General features: G+C 43.2%; 1 protein-coding gene across 1 annotated transcript in view; it reads right to left on the bottom strand.

Moving 5' to 3' along the window:
• CFAP299 (cilia and flagella associated protein 299) overlaps window positions 1-20,428 on the bottom strand; it is a 281,113-nt gene extending 260,685 nt beyond the window's left edge. Inside the window, exon 1 of the mRNA XM_072126591.1 lies at window positions 20,270-20,428. Coding sequence (XP_071982692.1) covers window positions 20,270-20,380 — 111 coding nt within the window. The 5' untranslated portion in view covers window positions 20,381-20,428. The remainder of the gene's footprint in view (window positions 1-20,269) is intronic.
• Window positions 20,429-23,841: the final 3,413 nt, after the last annotated feature.

Raw genomic sequence — 23,841 nt, 5'->3', positions numbered from 1 at the left:
ACAGGATCATTTAAGTGAAAAACACAGTGAAGAACACAGTGAAGAATAGATTACAGATGTTCGGCACATCTGCTTACTTGTCGGAAGGGCGCGGAACGGTGCGAACAAAATGTGAAGAACAATATATAGCTCCTGGGCAGCTGCGGAGAGTAAAGGGAAGCAGAAATCTGGGGAGACCGAGGCTGCAGGAAGAGGGGTGTCCCGCTCCCCTGCAACCCTCCCCCAAGACGTGCACCCTGCATGGGCTCGACATGCGGCAGACAGCCCCGCGCCCCGCACCCGCTGCCACTGAGTCGCTGCATGTAGCTGAATCTTCCTGCTCGCTGTGTTGTATGTGTCGGACTGGCGCTGACTGTTGGATGTGTACCGGTACCTTGTCATGCCCAGCGGAAGAAGGGGTCCAAGCCGGCAGCAACTGAGCCGATCCGCTCAGACTCTGATTGGCGGGACGTGTGGCAATGGCACAGGGTTAAGAAACAGGAATGGCAGCGCTGTTGGCCTCTCCGCCCCTCCGATAACCGCCCTGATCACCCCCGAGCCGGTGCGTCACTGCCGCATCCCTCACCTGCCGCTGGACGGGAGTCTTCTTTGAGACTCGAATAACGAGCACCCGAGCATTTTAGTGCTCGCTCATCTCTACAATTTATTAACAATCCAGATCTTTTCCCAAACTCATGAACTCCAAACTCCAAACTTCCCAAACTCCAAAAATATGAAATACTTTTGGGATGGCTTCATGCAAACCCAAAAACAACACAATATCGTCCGTGTATAATGAGATCTTTTCATGTACCTCACCCTGTTTAAATCCAATTATTTTGTGGGCCTACAGGACAGGGGTTCCAACGCTGTAGCAAATAGTAAAGGGGATAGAGGACACCCCTGTCTAGGCCATCTATCTGTTTTAAAGACCCTAGAAACCTCCCCATTTACTAATATTCTCGCCAACGGATTAGTATATAAGTATTAGTATATATGCAGAGCAATATTTGCAGTGGGAAGGGGCTATAGAGCACCGTCAGCAAGTCACATTCTAACCATGTTTTACTTTCTAATACTTTGGCTTTTTAGAATACTTTTTAAAAATGTTCCAAGGAGCAGTGTCCATAGGATGGCTCCTCTACTCATCCACTTAAAGGACATCTATCATTACCTAATTAGGCTGCTTGTTCCATCTAGGGGATGGGGGGACCGGTTTTAACAGGTTTTATTGCATCTTTAACCCACATTTTGTAGCTTAAGGCTCAGTCCCATTTTTTTGTATTCTAACTTGCGTCGCTTTATATGGTTTAAAGCTTTTGAACTCTGTTACTTATCAAAGCGATTCTGAGATTGTTTTTTCCTCACATGTTGCACTTTACTTTGGTGGTAAATTTTGGCTGCTAAGTTTTGCGTTTACTTATAAAAAAAGATAAAAAGTGATTAATTTTTTGAAAATTTTGCCATTTTCAAATTTTAAATAATTGAGCAGATAGATTTACCACCGAAATAAGTTGCTGAATAACATTTCCCATATGTCTGCTTTACATTTTCATAATTTCTGTTTTTGATGAAATTTTAAATATTTAACATTAAATTCCCTCTATATAATCAACCCATTTTCAAATGTGCACCCCCTCAAACTATCAGAAACAGCTTTTGGGAAGATTCTTTACCCCTTGAGATCTTCATAGTAATTAAATCAAAAGGGTGGTGAAATTTAGAATGGTCAAAATTTGTCGGTTATACGTTCATTTAGCCCTAAAATTTACACATTTTCAAAAGTAAAAAAGAGAAACCCATTTTAAAATTGTGTTATGCAATTTCTCCCGAGTACAATGCCCCCCCCCCTGCCACATGTGGGCTTTACTGATTTTAGGTGCACACAGCGAGACACAGAATGGAAGGAGCGCCGGGCAGCTGCCAGGATTTTAGCTTTCTCATTGGCCCCTTCTGTAGGCTATAAAATTTTAGCTTTTTCGTTATTGGGGCCATGTGACAGCATTTTTTTTGTGGGATGAGATGCTTTTCCCAGTGTTACCATTTTGGGGTTGGTATCCCCTATTGTTGGAAATTTATGAACTTTTTTTGAGGGCAGGAGTAGAAAAGCATCAGTTCTGTACTGGATTTTTTACATTCTTAAAACCTAATAATCATATTATCTTTATTCTATGGGTCAATATGATTATGGGGATACCATACTTGAATATTTTTTCTTAAGTTTTACTAAATTTTCCAAATAAAACCCTTGTGTGGGGAAAAATCTTCTGAATGGCATAACATTTGTCACGGGCACCCCCGCGATCCATACCAGGGATCGCGGGTGCACCCGTGCCTCTCTCTGCATGCCCGGTCCCGCTCCCGTGCACTCACCTCTCCTGGCTCACGCTCCAGTCCGGACTGGGTCCCGCGCGCGGCCCTGCTCCCTAGGGTGCGTGCGCAGCAGTGTCTCCAGATTTAAAGGGCCAGCATGCAGGTGATTGCCGCTGGTCATTTCCTGTTTTGTATTTAACCTTATGACTCCCATCATTCCCTGCCGGATCTTTGTGCCTCATAGCCTTAGAGAAAGCTTCCAAGCGAGTATTCCTGTGTATTCCTGCGTTCCTGTGTATTCCTGCGTTCCTGTGTATTCCTGTGTGTCCCCACTCCTGAGTCCTGTGTTGCCGTGTTACCCAAGTTCCTCCATGTTGCTGTGTTCCGTGTACCTGTGTTTTCCCGTTCCCACCTGCCTGGACCTCCTGTTGCTGACCCTGGACTTGGACTTGACGTTGCATCTCTGCCGCCTGCCCTGACCCTGTGCCTGGACCTGCCTAAGTGATTGTCATCCACTAAGGTACCTCGACCTCGGCTGCCACCGCAGGCTAGTCGCACTTGGGAACGACCTGGTGGTATCCTGCCGCAGCAAGTCCAACCCGCTTTGCGGCTGGCTCTGATGAATACCAGGTGCCACTAGACTCCGGTCCCAGGTGTTGGCTAGTTCCACCTCCCGCGGTGGTCCAGAGGATCCACTGATCCTGACAACATTTTTACTTTTTTGGCTTTGGAGCTGCTTGGTGGCTTGATTTTTACGGGACATGTACTTTGCAACAGTATCATTCTGTAGTAGATATGTTTTTTTGATCACTATTTATTGCATATTTTGTGGGTTGTGTGGGTAAAGATCTTTGGTGAGTTTTTAAATGTTTTTTTTCTACAGTGTTCATCAAGGGGGTTCACTAATGATCTTTTTTAAACATATCGGTCGTTACGGATGTGGTGATACCATATATGTGCTTATGGGCATTTTTATTTATTTATTAATTTATTTTTATTTAGGAATATTTTTTTTACACTTTTTTATTAGTTCCACCATGGGACATGAACAAGCAATCATCTGATTGCTAGTTCATGATAAAACTCTGCAATACTGAAGGGTATTAGCTGTGTCAGCCTATGCACATGCACAGGCTGGCACTGTGCCTTTAAGGTGACGTAATGGGATCCTGATGGGATCTCAGGGCTGCCACAGGAAGACTGGTGCCCCCGAAGATGGCTCGCAAGGGGGAGGGGGGGTTTCGTGGACCAGAGACCCCTGGTAGACAAGCTAAATGCTGCAGTTGCGCTGACCATGGGTTAAACACGGGTTACACAAGGGTTGGAGACCACTCTGACCACGGGTGTTACACTGGGATGTCAGCTACTGGCTGCCGCTGACATCCAGTGTATCCCGATTGCGGCTCGGTTCTGATCTCGAACTGAGACGGCATCAGCTCTGTGTCCGATATATCGGGTGCTGAGCACAAAGTCACTGCACTCAGCATCCGAAATTCCGAAATATCGTTAAGCGGTTAATACTAAAATATTACTTTGTAAAAGTGTCGGAGGCACGCAGGCTGACGGCACTCAAGTGCCTCTCAAGTACACTGGCTTTTAATTTATACACGCCCACTGCGTAACCTCCTCCTACTCAGTCAGAGCTGGGGTGTGTGCTCTCTCCTAGTTCCCCGGACGGCAGTACGAGGAGGTTTGCAGCGGGGAAATGTAAAAATAAAAATCCGGGGAAGACAAGAGGCGCTTGGTGCCATCTGCCTGAGTGCCTCCGCCACTTTTACAAAGCGCTAGCCGTGGGAGCAGGATCCGGTCTCCGGGTGTCATGTGACTGCTGGGTCTAAAGTGGTTAAAGTGGATTTGGATGTCCACTCTCTGTCTAGGCAGCTGAAATGACATCCATGTCTTCAGTGAACTTTTTTGATATGCCTACAAGCAAAGTTTTACCTAAAATTTTACTGGAGAATGTAACAGGATCTGTTTAGAAGCCTTAAAGGAAATCTACTACAAAAATCAAGCATGATAAACTAGGGACACCCAGCTTACATGTGACCCCTAGTTATAGACAGACATCTCTTCCCAATGTGACCTCTGGTGAAGCCCTCTGGATAATTTATTTAAGTGCCAGGCTGCAACTGTAAGATGTCTGTAATGAAGCTTTATTGATAATCCTTGTTTTCATGACAGCACAAAATGTTGATAATGTCACTGGGACAAAAAATATTTTATCTGGAGCTACAATTACAAAATATATCTGCTCCAACTTACATACAAATTCAACTTAAGTAGAAACCTAAAGAACCTATCCAGTCTGTATTCTTTATTCATGGCTTCCTTCCTTCTAAAATCGGCTTCTACATTTATGATAATGAAATCTGAAGGGCTTTGGGGGGAGTGTTACAGAGCCCCTCTATGCTACAGATTCACAGGCTGTTCCCCCTCCCACTGTGTGCTGGAACTTCCTGTGTGCTGCAGTGAGAATACATCAAGTAGAGGGAGAGAGAAGTGCTGAGGGAGCAGAAGGAGAATGAGACAGTCCCAGCTTAATCCCAGGCTCAGTAGCATAAATTGATGTTAGAAGAAAGGAGGCCATGGCTAACAAATTAGATTACCACAGTCATGGTGCCGGGGTCTATCAGTAAGTGGCCCTGGTTTATCCATGCTTGACTTTGATGGTAGGTTTGCTTTAACAACTATTGCAATGTGTAAAAGAAATACTCGCTACTATCAAGGAATAGAGAAAAAGGAAAAAAAAAAGGAGATTGAAAAGACATGTTAGACAAAAAGGAATACAGGCAGTATTACCTACAAGATAGGTTCTGTAGGTTTGTTCTTAAGTTGAATTTGTATGTAAGTTGGAACTGTATTTTATAATTGTAACCCTAGCCAAAAAAATTTTAGTCTTGTAACAATTGGATTTTAAAAATGTAGGACAGGAGGTCCATATATAGAATGATAAAGGATTATTATGTAGATTACTCTATAACACAAGTAAAAGGTTACTCTAAATTCACTGACACTCCATTACAGTCATACAGCCAGTGAGAAAGAGTGTAGTGGGTATTTTCATCCTCATGATACACAAGACAGCTGCATTGATGACCACATACTACTATCTGAGCCCTGCTGGCCATAACTCATCTGCGTAAAAGCACAAGATTAACTAAAGGTTTTGTTTTATTTAGAAAAGTGAAGTTTTATTTTTTGGTTATTTATTAATCAGTGCTATAGGACCTCCCTGGTCTGCAGAAGGAGCCACAGAGCAAGGGTTAGGGTTTGGTATCATGCTTTTCCTGGTGCTCCCTGTCACCTGTAGAGCAGTGGACTACAGCAAAAGTGTATGATTGGGACACTATATCAGGGGAATATCCTACTACATTGAATTCTACATTGCAGTCATGATTCTGAAATAAATTTCATCAAGGATTTATAATTTATTATAAGTACAAAACCTTGGAAGTTACCATTTAGATGCATTTGCAATGTCACACAAGTCTTAAATAAAATAATGTTTTAGTTGGTGGTCTTTGCTGTGTGTGAATAATAAGAGTTGATAGAATCTTTAATCTAATATATTTTAGCACAATAAGCAATATTCAGCTGCATAAATATACAAGCAGAATAAAAGATTGACAGGTGAGGATATTTTAATTAGTTCTGCTTTTATTGCATAATGTATAATTTATATTCTGTGAATTTTATAGACGTCATAAAAAAGTGCCAACTTTCACATAATTGAGAAGTAAAAAATTACTGCCTTATTTTATCCTGAAATAAAATAAGCATCTACTGCCATCTAGTGTTTCTGAGAAGTTTAGCAGCAAAACGAAAACAAGATACGCCAGTGTGGAAAAAAAAAATTAACCCGTATAGAAATACCAGTGTGTGAAAGAAAAAACAAAAAAACTTAACTTTTACTAATCAATTGAAACAATACTACGGTAGGATTAGCTGACATTCAAACACAAAAAAGTTTTTTTCTTATGTTTAAATACTCATAAATACTTCAGGCAAGTCGAACTCAAAAACAAACACAAAATAGAAAATATACACTGTGCCAAGCTTCTATCTCAAATGAAGATGCAGAATCCTTGTGAACGGTATGTAACCAACTGCCCTTTCAGGTGCTCCAAATAAACAATAAAAGAGCTTGCAACCCATCTCCTTTTCCTTTCTCCACTGGTCCGATTGGTAACCGTGCACACTGCTTCAAGAATATGCACTGCAGTTATCTAGCAGGTCTGGCTCAATTTTTGGCTCCTTTCATGGACTACAAGGAAAACAGATCCATAGTGCAAATCACCAATGACTAGGAAAGTGCTTTTAAAAGTATTTATTATACTCACAAAAATAAAAAAAAAACACTTTGTATAACATTTCTTATCCAATTTGTGAAGTTTCTGTGAACTTCTTGGGCAGTTGCTTAGACCTCATGATTCTCATGTGCTCTGACATGCACATCACATGAGTTGTGATGTTTTATATAGACATATAGACAAGTGTCAGTTTAATTAAACACAGCTGGACTCCAATGAAGGAGTTGAATCATCTCAATGAGGATCAGAAGGAAATGGACAGCATGTGAGTTAAAAATGACTGCCACATCAAATGATCTGAATACTTATGACCATGCAATATTTCAGTTTTTCTTGTTTAATAAATTAGTAACAATGTCTACATTTCTGTTTTTTTCTGTCAAGATGGGATGCAAAATGTACATTAATGAGTAAAAAAAGAACGTTTTTGATCTTCCCAATTGGCTCCAATGAAACAAGGACTAAAAAATTTAAAGGGGTCTAAATTGTCAGGATCAGTGGTAGAAGATCCTCTGTACCACTGTGCACGATCACGTAAGCTGACACCTGAGACCGGAGTCTAAGTGGTACCTGGTTTTCACCGCCGCAAAGCAGGTTGGACTTGTTGCAGTGTGGCACCATCGGGTCATTCCACAGGCGCGACTTTGTCCGTGGTAGTGGCCAAGAAGAAGTTCAGAATCATAAGGCAAGGTTGTCGTTGATACAGGCAGCACAGGATCAGAGTCAGAAACGCGGCAGAAGGATGGGCAGCACAGGAGAGAGGTCAGGAACAGAATCGAGGTCACAATGGGAAATCAGGATAATCACACAGGGCATCAGACAAGCTTTCTCTAAGGCTATAAGGCACAAAGATCTGGCAGGGTATACATGGAGAGGCAGATTTATATAGAATTCTGGGAAATGGCTAGTGCCAATTAACGATGCGCTGGCCCTTTAAATTTTCTGAAGCAGGCGCGCGTACAACCCCGTCTCCTAGGGTGCGCGGACCAGGAACAGGAGCAGGGACAGCAGCGCCAGCAAACCTGGAGGGGCTCAGTTGAGTCCGCGACCTGAGAGCACCTGTGACAGTACTTCCCCCTTTGGCCTCCCCTTCTTCTTGGACAGGAGGAATTTACACAATTCAGAATGTTGTCTTCTGACTCCCAAGACCTCTCCTCCGGACCAAACCTTTCCAGTCAACAGAAAAGAACTGCTTCTCTCTGATCAACTTCATACCCAGAACCTCTTTTACCTCATAGACATCGGTGGAATCCACCTCAGGAACTAGAGGTGGTACTTGCTGGGAAAAGCGGTTCAGTATGACAGGTTTCAGAATGGAGACGTAGAAGGAATTCGGGATGCGGATGGTGGGAGGAAGGTGAAGCTTATAGGCTACAGGATTGATGCGCTTCAGCAGCTCAAATGGACCCAGATATCGAGGACCAAGCTTGTAGCTGGAGATCTTCAGACGGACTTATTTAGAAGACAGCCACGGGGGCGTGGCCTGACTATGGCGCCGTGAAGACGCTCAGTGCTTGAGCTCCACGCCGACAGGGCCTTACCTCGGGCTCCCGGTCCAGAACACCCGCGCCTGCATGCCGGCAAAAAGAGGCAGCCGTGCCAACAACCCCTTCGGTCCCCAAAACGTGGCTCCTGCTCACACGGCGGGCATCGGGAGGTTCTTAACTCCCGCAACGGGACCATCCAATATGGCGCCGCAGCGCCCCTCCACGCGGCAACAGCCGACACATGCCGACTCCGGCTCAGCCACCAGCGCCGGAGTGAGGGGATCACCCGGCAATGCCGCAGCAGTTCCTTCCTCTGCGGGGAGTACCAGTGCCGGAGTAAGGGGGAAGCCCAGCACGGGCACGGCTCCATCTCCACGATCCAGCAGTGCTGGAGGCAGCACGTCAGGTCAGTGTCATGTACAGGAGACCCCCCCTAATGGCTCCATAATGGCCAGTGAATGGAGCAGGGAGACACCATATGACCCCCCTGTTCAGTTAGGGGCAGCTCAGCCCCCATCACCTGCAACTTCCCTTTCAGACATGCAGGTTCTAAAAGAACTCATAATGGCTCTTCCTACTAAAGGGGACTTGGACTCTGTAGTAGCCCGCCTGGAGCATTCACAACAACAGGCTTTAGAAGCTGTGAGGCAGGAAGTGGACGAGATAGCTGAGCGCACAGCGACCACTGAACTTGCCCTTACTTCATTGTCTGACAGAGTGGAAACACTTGAACGTGCCTCTACTACAGCCCAAATGCACTTTCAAACCCTCTACCTGCAACTAGACGATCAGGAGAACAGACGAGAGTGAAAGACATTTTCAATCTGGTAACTTACAACTCCCCCGATTCTCCGTTTGCAATAGATCGGGTGCATAGAGTTCAACGACTGGGCCACCCTGACTCGGAGACTCCCCGGGACGTCCTGTGCAGATTGCATTATTTCACAGATAAAGAACGCATTATCCAAGCTGCATGGTCATACGGACCAACCCCGGTAGTGTTACCTGAGGAACACGCTTCAGCATTTGCGGTCATTGTGTATGTTTTTATTACAATAGGCTTCAACTGTTCTTGACAAGTGACATGGACAAAATAGTTATACTTATTTTTTTTTTGAAAAACAAGAAAAAATGGGGCTACTCAGAGCATACCCTCTCAACCAGTGGGAATGTATATATTGTGCTCATGGATAGTGCAGAGCAGTAATGGCGAACCTTTTAGAGAGCGAGTGCCAAAACTACAACAAAAACTCACTTCTTTTAAAGTGGCAACATGGCAATTTTAGCAATAACTTAATTATAATTGTAGCTACCCTCCAGGTTCCCCTGTACCGGAAGAATTGCAGGGCACGTGACAGGAGTTCAAATTGTAATCCAGCTCTGTGCCATAGGTTCGCCACCACTGGTTTAGAGTATCAAAAACTGAAAATGAGGATAATGGGAAGTGTCCAGAGAACCAATATTCGAGCCCTAATACTGTTACATGAACTGATTACCAAGGTTATGGTAAACAAGATAATGTTTATTATATTCCCTCTATATATAAAAAAACTAATAAAAAATAAAAAAAAACGAATAAAAATAAAATACTCAATTAAAAATACATCAAAACATACATCAAAACATACATCAAAACAAGGTGCACCTTCTTTTTCAACAGCTGACTTGTGTTTCATTTCGTTTATCTTTTTGTATTGTCCCTTGGTAAAAATGGAAAAAACGGATAGTCGGCAAACCTGAAAATCTGTCTCGGACTCATCCTTCACCCCAGTACGTTATTTCTATGCAACTGTTTAAAATCCTCACGTTGGTAATTATGCGTTTTGTGATTTTTGTGAATTTTATACATTGTCTTTGGCATCATCTTTTTGTCTGGCATATGGAATTCATGACAATGTAAACCAATCTATTTTTATATGAGGTATATTATCCCCAATGGATTATTATATAATACAACCTATTTTTGTTTTCGGTGGTTTATTTGCTGATTATAATGGAATGAGAATATATAACGTATATACAGCGGTGTACAGAAATCTGTGAGCATGCTAGATGGGAAATTAGCAGGTTATATATGTAGATTATAGTGCAATTATCACGGGTGGTCCCATAACCCACACCCCTCTGTCCACGCTAGTGCATAGCCTGCACGCCTTACCCGTACCAGTTCCTGCATCTTCCTCCGCCGTGCATGTGCGTTTCCCGATTTCTAGGGCTTGCGTGCCGGCTCTAGATTTGCTGAAAATGCATATAAGCCTGCCTCTTCCTGCACACCTTGCCGAATCTTTGTGCTTATGCTATCGTGAAAGTCTCCCTATGATATTCCTGTGTGTTCCTGCGTCCCTGTGCTCCTGTGTGTTCCTGCGTTTCCTGTTCCCGTGTTCCTGTTCTTGTGCTCCTGTGTATTCCTGCATTCCTGTCCCCGTGTTCTTGCGTTCCTGTTCCTGTGCTCCTATGTGTTCCTGCCTTCCTGTTCCCATGTTCCTGGGTTCCTGTTCTCGTGCTCCTATGTGTTTCTGCCTTCCTGTTCCCATGTTCCTGGGTTACTGTTCTCGTGCTCCTGTGTGTGTTCCAGTCCGTTCCTGTTTTCCCGTTCCCATCTGACTGGATCTCCCTTTGCTGAACTCGGGTTGGACTTGACCCCTGCATCTCTGCCGCCTGCCCTGACCCTGTGCCTGAACTTTACCATGAGACTCTCTCTTGCAAAGGAACTTAGTCCTTGGCTTCCACCAGGTTGCACCTGTGGAAAGACTTGGTGGCACCCCGCCGCAGCAAGACCATCCCGCTTTGCGGTAGGCTCTGGAGAAGACCAGGTGTCAATAGATTACAAACCCAGGTGTTGGCTAGTACCACCTCCTGCAGTGATCCTGAGGATCCACAGATTGTGAACCCTGACAGTAATGAACCTATATAATACATATTTAACTGTGTACAGGATTCCCTGAGGATCCAACATGGGGAATGAACAGGTTGTGTATCTAGATTAAAGCGGAATGAACATATATAACACCTATACAGCTGGGTACAGAAGCCCCTGACCGTCCTGGAATGAACAGGTTTTATGTGTAGAGTATGTTGGACTGAAAATGTATGACACATATTTAGCTGTGTAGAGCATTCCCTGATTATCCTAGGTGGAAAATGAACTGGTTTTATGCATAGATTATAGTGGAATGAAGATAAATAAAACATATACAGCTGAATGCAGACTTTTCTGAGCATCCTAGATTTGGAATGAACAGGTTGCATGTGTAGATTATGGTGGAATGAGCATGTATTATACATATACATTTGTGTACAGAGTTTCCTGTGTGTCCTAGATGACAAATTAGCGGGTTGTATAGGTAGAACATAGTAGAATGAACACACATAATACACTCAGCTGTGAACAGAAATCCCTGATCATCCTAGATGGGGAATGAACAGGTTGTGCATGTTGATTGTAGTAGATTATAGCAGGTAGTAGTAACATTTTTCCACAAGGATCCTAATACTCCTCTTACTAATTTTGAGGAGTAAGTTTCTTACTACAAATAAATACGTTCTAAGCGTATATAGTGTTAATAGATGTCTGTTTATTCAAGAAAATGATTACAGCCAGTGTTTTTTGTGCTCAAATAGCCAACGGAGGCAATTCTAATAATCTAGCATCATGTATTAAATAAATGGTGCACAAATTCTACAAGTGGTGCAAATTCTACAAATGGTGCACAAATTCTACAAGTCTTAATAAACTACAACCTGCAGATCAGACTATGACTGGTGGCAGTTATCTCCCCTAGCCAAGAATACGGCTGACATCGCCAATCTCCCCCACCCAAGACTATGGCTGCCGTAGCCAATCTCCCCCACCCTAGACTATGGCTAAAGCCGCCATCCCACAGAACAGCCTGTGATGAGCATATCGGTACCAAGGAGATTCACAGGCCAGATATTGTCCTATTCATCAAGCCACCCATATCCCTCACCTCCCAGCAGCCTCAGCATAATTAGCCTAATGGAGCTATGTAACACTACTAAGGCTGCAGAGGAACTCTGGGCTTCAAGACATTTCCCCAATCACAGGCTTGAGCTGATTTTCCCTCCAAACCCTCCAACAGGAGACAAAGAGTAATAAAAACTCTTAATCCAATGTGTTGATTAGGGACAGTTATGGAGTTATGCTCCATCTCAGGCCAAGGGCAAATACATTTTTGGATTAGTAATCTTCAAGGGGTCATAGTGGTCCAATTCCGAGGCTCTAGCACCCTTGGGTCAGGTTTGGTATCAATGCGATCCAGGGATTCACCCAGATCCAATGATACCAGAACCCAGACCCTACGATTCCCCACTGAGAAGCTATGGCTTCTTCTGGGTTCAGGATGTAATACCAGGTAGGAGGGACCTATGACCCTCCTGGGGGTTGACAAAGGTGTGTCTGCACCCGACATAATCAGACACCTCTGAGGCCACATCATCTTTGTCTGGGAACCCATTTTAACATCAAGTGCATATGAAGATCTTAAGGTTCAATTAAGCCCACAGACAAGCCCACTAACTTATTGAACTGCTCACCCGACATAATCAGACACCTCTGAGGCCACATCATCTTTGTCTGGGAACCCATTTTAACATCAAGTGCATATGAAGATCTTAAGGTTCAATTAAGCCCACAGACAAGCCCACTAACTTATTGAACTGCTCATACTTGTAGTGCTACCTTTGTATTTTGTACTCTACTCAACTTTTTGAGTACAGTGAACTCATTGTCATGTTCAAGAAACCAGTCTGAGATTATTCCAGCTTTATGACATGGCGCATTATCCTGCTGAAAGTAGCCATCAGATGTTGGGTACATTATGGTCATAAAGGGATGGACATGGTCAGCAACAATACTCAGGTAGGCTGTGGAGTTGCAACGATGCTCAATTGGTACCAAGGGGCCCAAAGAGTGCCAAGAAAATATTCCCCACACCATGACACCACCACCACCAGCCTGAACCGTTGATACAAGGCAGGATGGATCCATGCTTTCATGTTGTTGACGCCAAATTCTGACCCTACCATCCGAATGTCGCATCAGAAATCGAGACTCATCAAACCAGGCAACGTTTTTCCAATCTTCTACTTTCCAATTTCGATGAGCTTGTGCAAATTGTAGCCTCAGTTTCCTGTTCTTAGCTGAAAGGAGTGGCACCCGGTGTGTTCTTCTGCTGCTGTAGCCCATCTGCCTCAAAGTTCGACGTACTGTGCGTTCAGAGATGCTCTTCTGGCTACCTTGGTTGTAACGGGTGGCGATTTGAGTCACTGTTGCCTTTCTATCAGCTCGAACCAGTCTACCCATTCTCCTCTGGCCTCTGGCATCAACAAGGCATTTCCGCCCACAGAACTGCCGCTCAATGGATGTTTTTTCTTTTTCGGACCATTCTCTGTAAACCCTAGAGATGGTTGTGTGTGAAGATCAGTAGATCAGCAGTTTCTGAAATACTCAGACCAGCCCTTCTGGCACCAACAACCATGCCACGTTCAAAGGCACTCAAATCACCTTTCTTCCCCATATTGATGCTCAGTTTGAACTGCAGAAGATTGTATTGACCATGTCTACATGCCTAAATGCACTGAGTTGCCGCCATGTGATTGGCTGATTAGAAATTAAGTGTTAACGAGCAATTGGACAGGTGTACCTAATAAAGTGGCCGGTGAGTGTATGTATTGTTTTGACTAGTGCGCCCTTAAGGGAATTAAATATAAAACATAACCTGTGTTATAGTATCATAGTATATAAGGCTGGCAGGAGACGCAAGTCCATCAAGTCCAACCTTCAAGAATTAAATAAATGTTTTATCCCCATAACCCGTGATATTTTTTCTCTCCAGAAAGTCATCCAGGCCTCTCTTGAACATGTACATAGAGTCGGCCATAACAACCTCCTGCGGCAGAGAGTTCCATAGTCTCACTGCTCTTACAGTAAAGAACCTTTGTCTATGGTGATGGTAGAATCGCCTCTCCTCTAGGCGTAGAGGATGCCCCCTTGTCCTGGTCACAGGCCTAGGTATAAAAAGATCTTTGGAGAGATCCTTGTACTGTCCGTTCAGGTATTTGTACATTGTAATGAGGTCTCCCCTCAGTCGTCTTTTTTCTAAACTAAATAATCCCAAATTTTGTAATCTGTCATTGTATTCTAGTCCCCCCATTCCCCTAATAATCCTGGTTGCTCTCCTCTGCACCCGTTCCAGCTCTACTATATCCTTTTTATATACTGGTGCCCAAAACTGTACACAATATTCCATGTGTGGTCTGACCAGGGATTTGTATAAGGGCAGAACTATGTCTTTATCATGAGAATCTATTCCTCTCTTGATACATCCCATTATTTTATTTGCTTTAGCAGCAGCCACCTGGCTCTGGTCACTAAAATTAAGTTTACCATCCACCAATACGCCCAAGTCCTTTTCAGCTTCAGTTTTACTAAGTAATTGACCGTTTAGAACATAATCATACTTTTTGTTTCCATGGCCCAAGTGCATAACTTTACATTTATCTACATTAAACCTCATCAACCATTTCTCTGCCCATCCCTCAAGCTTCCACAAATCCCTCTGTAATGCTAAACTATCGACCTCAGTATTTATTACTTTACACAGCTTAGTATCATCTGCAAATATTGAAACTTGACTGTGTAAACCCACTACAAGGTCATTAATAAAAATATTAAAAAGAAGTGGCCCCAATACTGACCCCTGTGGCACTCCACTGGTAACATCAACCCAATCTGAGAATGTGCCATTAATGACCACCCTCTGTTTTCTATCACTAAGCCAATTACTTACCCAGATACACAGATTTTCTCCTATTCCCAGCAGTCTCATTTTATATACAAACCTTTTATGTGGCACGGTGTCAAATGCCTTTGAAAAGTCCAGATATACAACATCCACAGCGTCCCCCAGATCCAGTCTTGAACTTACCTCCTCGTAGAAACCAATCAGATTAGTCTGACAGGACCGATCTCTCATAAACCCATGCTGACGCTGGGTTATAAGGTTGTGCACAGTGAGATACTCCAGGATAGCATCTCTAATAAACCCCTCAAATATTTTCCCCACCACAGCAGTTAGACTTACGGGTCTGTAGTTTCCAGGATCGCTATTTGATCCTTTTTTGTATATTGGTACCACATTTGCTATGCGCCATTCTTGTGGAACATAACCAGTCCTAAGTGAATCTTCAAATATTAAAAATAACGGTCTGTCTATCACCGTACATAATTCATGCAGAACCCGGGGGTGTATGCCATCTGGCCCAGGTGATTTATCTATCTTAGTGGTTGCGAGGCGGCGCCGTACCTCTTCCTGGGTTAAACTGTTGGCATTATAAAAAGAATTTACATTATTCCTCATTGTGTCTTCCACCAGGGGATTTTCCTGGGTAAAGACAGTTGAGAAGGCGACATTCAGTAGATTGGCCCTTTCCTCATCTCCTTCCACCATGACCCCCATGTTATTTCTAAGGGGACCCACACTCTCTGTTTTTAGTTTCTTATCATTTATATACTTGAAAAATAATTTGGGATTATTTTTGCTCTCCCTGGCAATATTTCTTTCAGTCTCTATTTTTGCGGCCTTTATCTGCTTTTTACAGGATTTATTTTTCTCTCTATAATCCTGTAATGCCTCATCGCTACCTTCACGTTTTAGCACCTTAAACGCTTTATCTTTCTCGCTTATTGCTTTCCTTACAAGACTAGTTAGCCACATAGGCTTTTTGTTGTTCCTTTTATGCTTTTTCCCATAAGGTATGTGTTTCTCACAGGACTTTTTCAGAATATATGAGAAAAAGTCCCATTTTTGGGGGGGGCTTTTGTCTTTGAGAGCATTATCCCAGTCTATGCCTTTAAGGTCTTCCCTTAGTTGATGAAAATTTGCCCTCCTGAAGTTTAGAGTGTTGGTTGCCCCTTCACTAACGTGCTTAGTAAAGCGTAATACAAAATCAATGATATTATGATCACTATTCCCCAGGTTCCCCCCAACCTGTAGTTTTGATACCCTATCAGGTCTGTTGGTAAGGATAAGGTCCAGCAGTGCCCCCCCTCTTGTTGGCTCCAGGACTAGTTGCGACAGGTAATTGTCTTTTGTTGTTGACAAGAACCTGCTACCTTTGAAGGACCTGCAGGTTTCTGCCCCCCAGTCAATATCTGGGTAATTGAAGTCCCCCATGATAAGTACTTCACCATGCTTTGAAGCTGCATCCATTTCACTTATCAGCATTTCCTCTGCTGCCTCCATTATATTTGGAGCCTTATAACAAACCCCTAGTAATATTTTATTTTTATTTTTCCCTCCTCTTATCTCCACCCATAGGGACTCCACATTTGCGTTACTGATGTCATCTCGCAGGACGGGCTTGAGGCAAGAATTCACTTATAAACAAACCCCTCCCCCTTTTTTTATTTATACGATCCTTTCTAAAAAGACTATAACCATCTATAGTAACAGCCCAGTCATAGCTACTGTCCAGCTCTTGCTCTTTTATCTCAATACCGAACCCAAACCTCCATGTCTCGCTCATATTCATGCTACCGGGTTGGTTCCTCAACCCATATAATCCCGTTAGAAACCGGGCTAATATTAAAGGAGAACTAGTGGCAGCTTAACCGGGTTGATAAGATTCTGTTTCACTAAGAATAGTGAAAGCAGTCTTATAGCCATTCAGGGTTGTGATTTATTGTTGTGCCACATCTGAAAGTTCCTTCCTGCACCTCTCAGAACCCATGCGTTCTGGGAGTGTCTATAAAAGGATAACTAAGTGACCTCGCGTACCCTTCAGGGGTCCAAAACGTCACTGTTTCCTTCACACAGACTATGGCTGATTGCGCCCTCTGACCCCCAGACTATGGGATTTTCAACTTTTTACAATTTTTGTTTAAGTGAGGGGGCTGGGGTAACTTTACTTTTTGGACTCCTTTCTAATTAACCCTTTCAGAGCCCTTTTTTGTTTTTCCATTTTCATTTTTTACTCCCCATGATCAAAAATCCATAACTTTTTTATTTTTCCATGTACAGAGCTGTGTGACAGCTTATTTTCTGCGTAACAAATTGCACTTCATAGAGATGGTATTGAATATTCCATGCCGTGTACTAGGAAGCGGGAAAAAAATTCCAAATGCAGTGAAATTGGTAAAAAAAAATGCATTTGTGCCGCCTTCTTGTGGGCTTGGATCTTACGGATTTCACTGTGCGCCCCAAATGACATGTCTACTTTATTCTTTGGGTCGGTACGATTACGGGGATACCAAATTTGTATAGGTTTTTTAATGTTTTCATACATTTTTTTTGGAATTTTGCCATCTTCTGGCGCTAATAACTTTTTTATACTTTGGTGTACAGAGCTGTGGGTGGTGTCGTTTTTTGCGGATTTTGATGACATTTACAATGTTATCAATTTTAGGACTGTTCGACCTTGTGATCACTTTTTATAGAATTTTTTAATTTTTTTAAATGACAAAAAAGTGCCATTTTCGACTTTGGGCGCGATTTTCCGTTAAGGAATTAAACGCAGTGAAAAAACGTTATCATATTTTGATAGATCGGGCATTTTCGGACGCGGCGATACCTAATGTGTTTATGATTTTTACTGTTTATTTATATTTATATCAGTTCTAGGGAAAGGGGGGTGATTTGAGTTTTTAGGGTTTTTTATTATAATTTTTTTTTTTTAACTTTTTTATTTTTTTTATTTTTAGTACTTTTCAGACTCCCTAGGGTACTTTAACCCTAGGGTGTCTGCACTATCCCATCATATACTGCAATACTACAGTATGGCAGTATATGGGGATTTTACTACTCATACATTACAATGTGCTGATAGCACATTGTAATGCATGGGTTAACCTGAAGTAGCCATGGCGACGGAACGCCGCTCCCCGATGACGTCACGGGTGTTACCGGTAAGCCTTTGCTGCAATATGCAGCAAAGACTTACCGGCTATGGAGAGGGCTCAGCGCGTGAGCCCTCTCCATGCACCCGCGGCCGACCCGTGACGTGCTATTACGTCACGGGTCGTGAAAGGGTTCAAAACAATTATGTTTTTTTACTTTTTGATTTGGGTTACAGCTAGCAGTGAGCACATTATATTTGTTTTTCTTGCTTTTCGTTGATAGGATCAATGTTATCAGCAGATAGTGATCTGTACAAGGACATTCATAGAGGATGCACATCTTTCCTGCATGTTTCTGTCCCCTCAGCTTTCAGTATGGGACTGATGATATTGCATCAGGCTGTCAGTGTGAACAGAACGTGCCGATGGCTGTATACAGTGGCGTAACTAGAAGCTGATGGGCCCCAGTACAAAGTCTGTGCAAGACCCCCGATCTATAATGTATGGTTTATAGTAATAGTTTTCTAATATGAGAAAGTGACACCATAAGAGCCCCCTAAACCTCTTGGGTCCGGGTGCAACCGCAACCTCTGCACCCCCTCAAATTACGCCCCTGACTGAATATGCATGTGGGCACACGGCCATGGTCACAGGAAGGGATCCTCCCAGCCACTGTGTAAGGTCATGTAACCGGAACACTGCTATGGTCACAGGACCTTACGTCAGACCGTGAGCTGCAGCTCTAAACGGACAGTTCGCAGCTCGACAGGGGCGAAAAGGGCTTTATTGAGGGGGTAAAATTGCCTGTATATGCGACCCCTGGTGTAATAAACATGTATGACATATACTTGTGTGTGCAGAATTTTCTGACCATCCAAGTCAGGGAATGATTAGGTTGAATATGTAGATAATAGTTGAATGAACATATATAACATCTATACAGCCGTGTACAGGATTTCCTGAGCATCCTACAGGGCGAATGAACAGGTTGTATGTACAGATTAGAGGGGCATGAACATCTCTACAGCTGTGCCTAGTTTCCTGAGCATCACAGATTAGGAATGAATGGGCTGTATGTGTAGATTATGGTGAAATGAACATATATTATGCAGATTTAACTGTGTACAGAATTCTCTGAACATCCTATATGGGGAATGAACTGGTTGTATGTGTAGATTTATGGTGGAATAAGCATATATAACACATATTCAGTTGTGTATGGGATTCCCTCAGCATGCTATATAGGTAATGAGCAGGTTGTATGTGTGGATCATAGTGGAATTTGTATATATATATTTCACATATTAAGTGGTGTTCTGAATTTCCTGAGTATTCTAGTTGTGGAATGAAAAGGTCAAATGTGTAGATCATAGTAGAATGATCATATATTACACATAATTAGCTATGTACAGAATGCCCTGATCATCCTAGAGAGGAATGAACAGGTGATGTGTAGATTATAGTGCAGTGAAGGTCTATTAGAAATATTAATTTCTCAGTATCCTAGATAAGACATAAGCATGTGTGAATTATATTGAATAAAGTAATTTTACACAACTAAATATTTACATATACAGCCTTTTCAATCCCCATCTAGACGCTCAGAGAATCCTGTACACTGCTAAATATGTGTAATATATGTTCACTCCACTATAATCTACATATAAAACCTGTTCATTCCCCATCTATGAGGCTCAGGGAACCCAGCACACAGCTTATTATGTGTAATATATGTTAATTCCACTATAATCTATATATATAAAGATGTTCATTCCCCATCTAGGAATCTCAGGGAATCCTGTACAGATCTAAATACATGTAATATATGTTAATTCCTCTATAATCTACACATAAAACATGTTCATTCCCTATCTATGATGCTCAGGGAACCCTGTACACATCTAAATATGTGCACTATAAGTCCATTCCACTATAATCTACAAATATACTGTCTCATTCCCCATCTAACATGCTCGTGTGTGTTATATGTGCTCATTCCACTATAGTCTATACATATAACTTAGATGTTCAGGGAGTTCTGTTCAGAGCTGAGTACTTGTTACATATACTCCATGCATACAACTTGTTTACCCTCATGCAGGAACCATGGGGAGCTCACTATACCTCTGTTTATCTTTCTTAAGTAGTTTTCATTTTTTTTCTTAATTCCTTTTAGTCAGAGCCGCTGGATGGGAGGAAGATGTCACTCCCTATAGATGAGAGGTAACTGGGCAGATGACAGCACGGAGCTCCCTGTGCCCCTCCCCCTCCCTGTGCTCTCATACATTGCATCACACACGCTGGTCTCATAGCTGACTAGTTACCTCGAGGTAGAAGAGGTCTAGAGAGGTGATCTGCGAGTCTAGGAAGTCCTCATACGTGTTGTACTCAGTGATGATCCCATCCATGGCAGCGCCACTCTCCTCTTCCTCCATGTTGCTATCACCAGGCTGGTGGCTTCCTTAGTAACATGGGCGGGCCGTGTGCGAGAAGGGGCGTGTTTAGCCAAAGGCTAACCCATAGCAGCCAATGCTCTGTGTGTATGACTCCTCTCATTTGTGTAAGAAGAAGTCATAGCACAGAGTGTTTCTATGTGGACAGGTGACTGGGAAGGAGGGGATAGAGGGAGGTCTTCACATAGTTACCTAAAGTGGAGCAGAATCATGCTTTTATTCATAAGCAGGGAAGTTTCTAGGTAACTTTTTCTACAGGGCAAATCTCAAAAATCTTTACATCTTTGTAGAGGTTTCTCTTTACATCTAATACCCAGGTAATATTACTTCTAACACTTGTAGCATATCAGTCGTCCTCAAATATATTCCATACAGCACTACCTGATGTATAGATCATAGTGTATGCAGTGCCCTCCCATTACATTGGTCTAGACTCGAGGCTGGTCTCGGAATTCATTTCAGCATTTACAGTGACCCCACTACCATTTATTAAAAGAGTGTCTTTCAAATTAAAATATAATATCTGCTATGAATTATTGTAATAGTGTAGCATATAAATACATCACCAGAACCACCATACAGAAATACAGCACCAGGACACAGCTTATTAAATAAATCAGCACCAGAGTCCTTGTAAACATATATACAATTAGTTTACATATTTACAGGGCCCTCAAATTCACATATATAGTAATCCTCCATAATAGTGCAGACTGCGTACCTACAGAGCTTATGCAGTGAAGCCAGGGTGTACTATTCCACTAGCAGCCGATGCTGAGAGCCCTGGATCAAGGTAAGTATAAACATTTCTTTTTTTTAATGCAGTCATGGTCAGTAATCATACAGGGCCACTTGCAACTGTAAACCACCAGTCCATTAGGACCTCACAGGTTCTTCTTTAGGTTTACAACAAGATATATTTGGTGAAAGCCGTCAAAGTCTTTACACTTTCATGTTACAATGCTGTCCATGATGATAGATGTGAAAGGAAAGTAGAACTAGGTTGCACCCACATATACAGGATAAAGGTAGAAGTACTGATTTGTTCCCATACATACAGCATAGAAGTAGTAGTACTGTACGGTGCCAGATTAGAGTAATAGTACTAATCCGTGCCCATATGTACAGTAAGTAGCAGTACTGAGCTGGGCCTACATATACAGTATAGTAGTAGTACCCTTCTGTGGCCATATATACAGGATAGTAGTAGTACTGTGCTGTGCTCATATATACAGGATAGTGGTAGTAGTACTAATAGGGAGCTGTGCCCTTTATACAGTACAGACCAAAAGTTCAGACACACCTTCTCATTCAAATAATTTTCCGTATTTTCATGACTATAAAACTTGTCACACTGAAGGCATCAAAACTATGAATTAACAAATGTGGAATTATATACTTAACAAAATAATGTAAATTAACTGAAAATATGTCTTATATTCTAGGTTTGGTGCTTTCATTACTGCTTTGCACACTGTTGGCAGGGGAGGAAGAGGAGGTGACAAATATATAATCTTTTCTGTCATTGAAAAAGGGGGGGAGAACCTCCGAAACACTTGTGGCATATCAGCACAGCTGCACTTATATTAGGATCGGCTTGTCCATCCGGGATTATGGGGGAGGGGGAAGGGGGTGTTAAGAGCGTGTGCCCAGGGGCCTCCACCGCTTGCCTTTCAAAGGGGCCCCCCTATGTGTTTTCACGGGCGCACCTAACATACGGAAAGTGGAGCCAACAGCTGTCAGAGGAGGAGTAGGGGTGCATCATGAAGCTAGAAGATCAAGTGAGAATGAGCTCCTGCCTGTGCTTTCATCCCCTACCACCCCTCTGTAGTAGATGCACATGGCTGTACTGGGTGCTGGGGCTGAAGACATCTCTTCCTTGACATAGGTGCATGTAAGTATGTATTGTACTGTTTTTTTATCTATGTGTATGTATTAGAGATGAGCGAACATACTCGTCCAAGCTTGATGCTCGTTTGAGCATTAGCGTACTCACAACTGCTCGGTGCTCAGACAAGCATTTCGCCCGCTTGAGAAAATGGCATCTTGCGGCGTTTAGATTTTTGGCGTCCAGACACATAGCCAATCACAAGCCAGGAGACTCTGCAGTACACCCAGCATCACATGGTACACTTACATGTGGATAGCAGTGGGTGGCTGCTCGGATCATTCTCTGTCTGGATGCCGTTAGGTAAAGAGCTGCTGCTGGTCAGGGATAGCGTTAGGGTGTTCTAGTAGATTACTGGTAGGCAGGAGTGATTCTAAAAGAACCTTATTGTTAGGCAGGAGTGATTCTCCAAGAACCCAACAGCCCTTGTTAGGGCTACATTAGCGTTTTTCAAAAGTTAAAGTTACAGACTCGGTCACAGCACAAAATCCTTTTGTGTGCTGTCAATGTAGGTTAGAAACTAGCCATAGCAATCATCTTCTGTGGTTGCTGTGTGATTTCGACAGCACGTTTTGTTCTATAAAAATAAAAAAAAATAAAAAAATGTACAGTTTATATTTCTGTTCTGTCTATAAAATAGACTTTAATTTTGAAACTGTTGAACCCGAGGGCTAGAGGTAGAGGACGAGGGCGTGGGCATCCAATTACTGCAGGGGTCAGAGGCTGTGGTCCTGGGCAGGGTGAGACACCACCTGCTGATGACCTTGTTGTCAGGGCAGGAAGTCCGAGGGGAGAGCAGACTGAGGGATCGGAGGATGATGAGGTGACAGACTTAAACTGGGTTGATAGGCCGGGTGAACACAGTGCTTGTGAGACGGAGGCGAGTCCTATACGAGAACAGGTTGGAAGAGGCAGTGGTGGGGCCAGACGGAGAGGCAGGGCCAGAGCTGGTGCATCAGTGCCAAATGTTTCACGTAGTGAAGCTCCCGCGGCAAAGGCTAGATTTTCTGAAGTCTGGAGGTTCTTTAAAGAAACACCGGATGACTGACGGACTGTGGTGTGCAACCTGTGCCACACCAGGATCAGCAGGGGTTCCACCACTACCAGTTTAACCATCACCAATATGTGCAGGCATATGAATGTTAACACCCCACTCAATGGCACCAAGGCCGTTCACCTCCGGCCGGGCACACCACTGCTCCTTCCCCTGTGTCATTCGCTGCCTCTGCTAGTCAGACCCTTGCCAAGGACACCTCCTGCTTGAAAACTACACCTTCATCTCCATGATCCTCCACAGCATCCACCAATGTCTCCACACGCAGCATTCAGCTGTCTATACCACAGACGCTGGAGCACAAGAGGAAATACATTTACACCCACCCACACGCCCAAGGCCTCAATGTCCACATTTCCAAATTACTGAGCCTGGAGATGCTGCCCTATAGGCTGGTAAAGACCGAGGCCTGTCACAACCTCATGGCAGCAGCCACCCCTCAGTATTCGGTCCCCAGCCGCCACTACTTTTCCCGATGTGCCGTCCCAGCCATGCACCAGC

Source organism: Engystomops pustulosus, chromosome 1, assembly GCF_040894005.1.
Source record: "Engystomops pustulosus chromosome 1, aEngPut4.maternal, whole genome shotgun sequence".
Classification (NCBI taxonomy): Eukaryota; Metazoa; Chordata; class Amphibia; order Anura; family Leptodactylidae; genus Engystomops; species Engystomops pustulosus.
The sequence above is the reverse complement of the archived record's forward strand: the minus strand, read 5'-3'. Positions and strand labels throughout refer to the sequence as shown.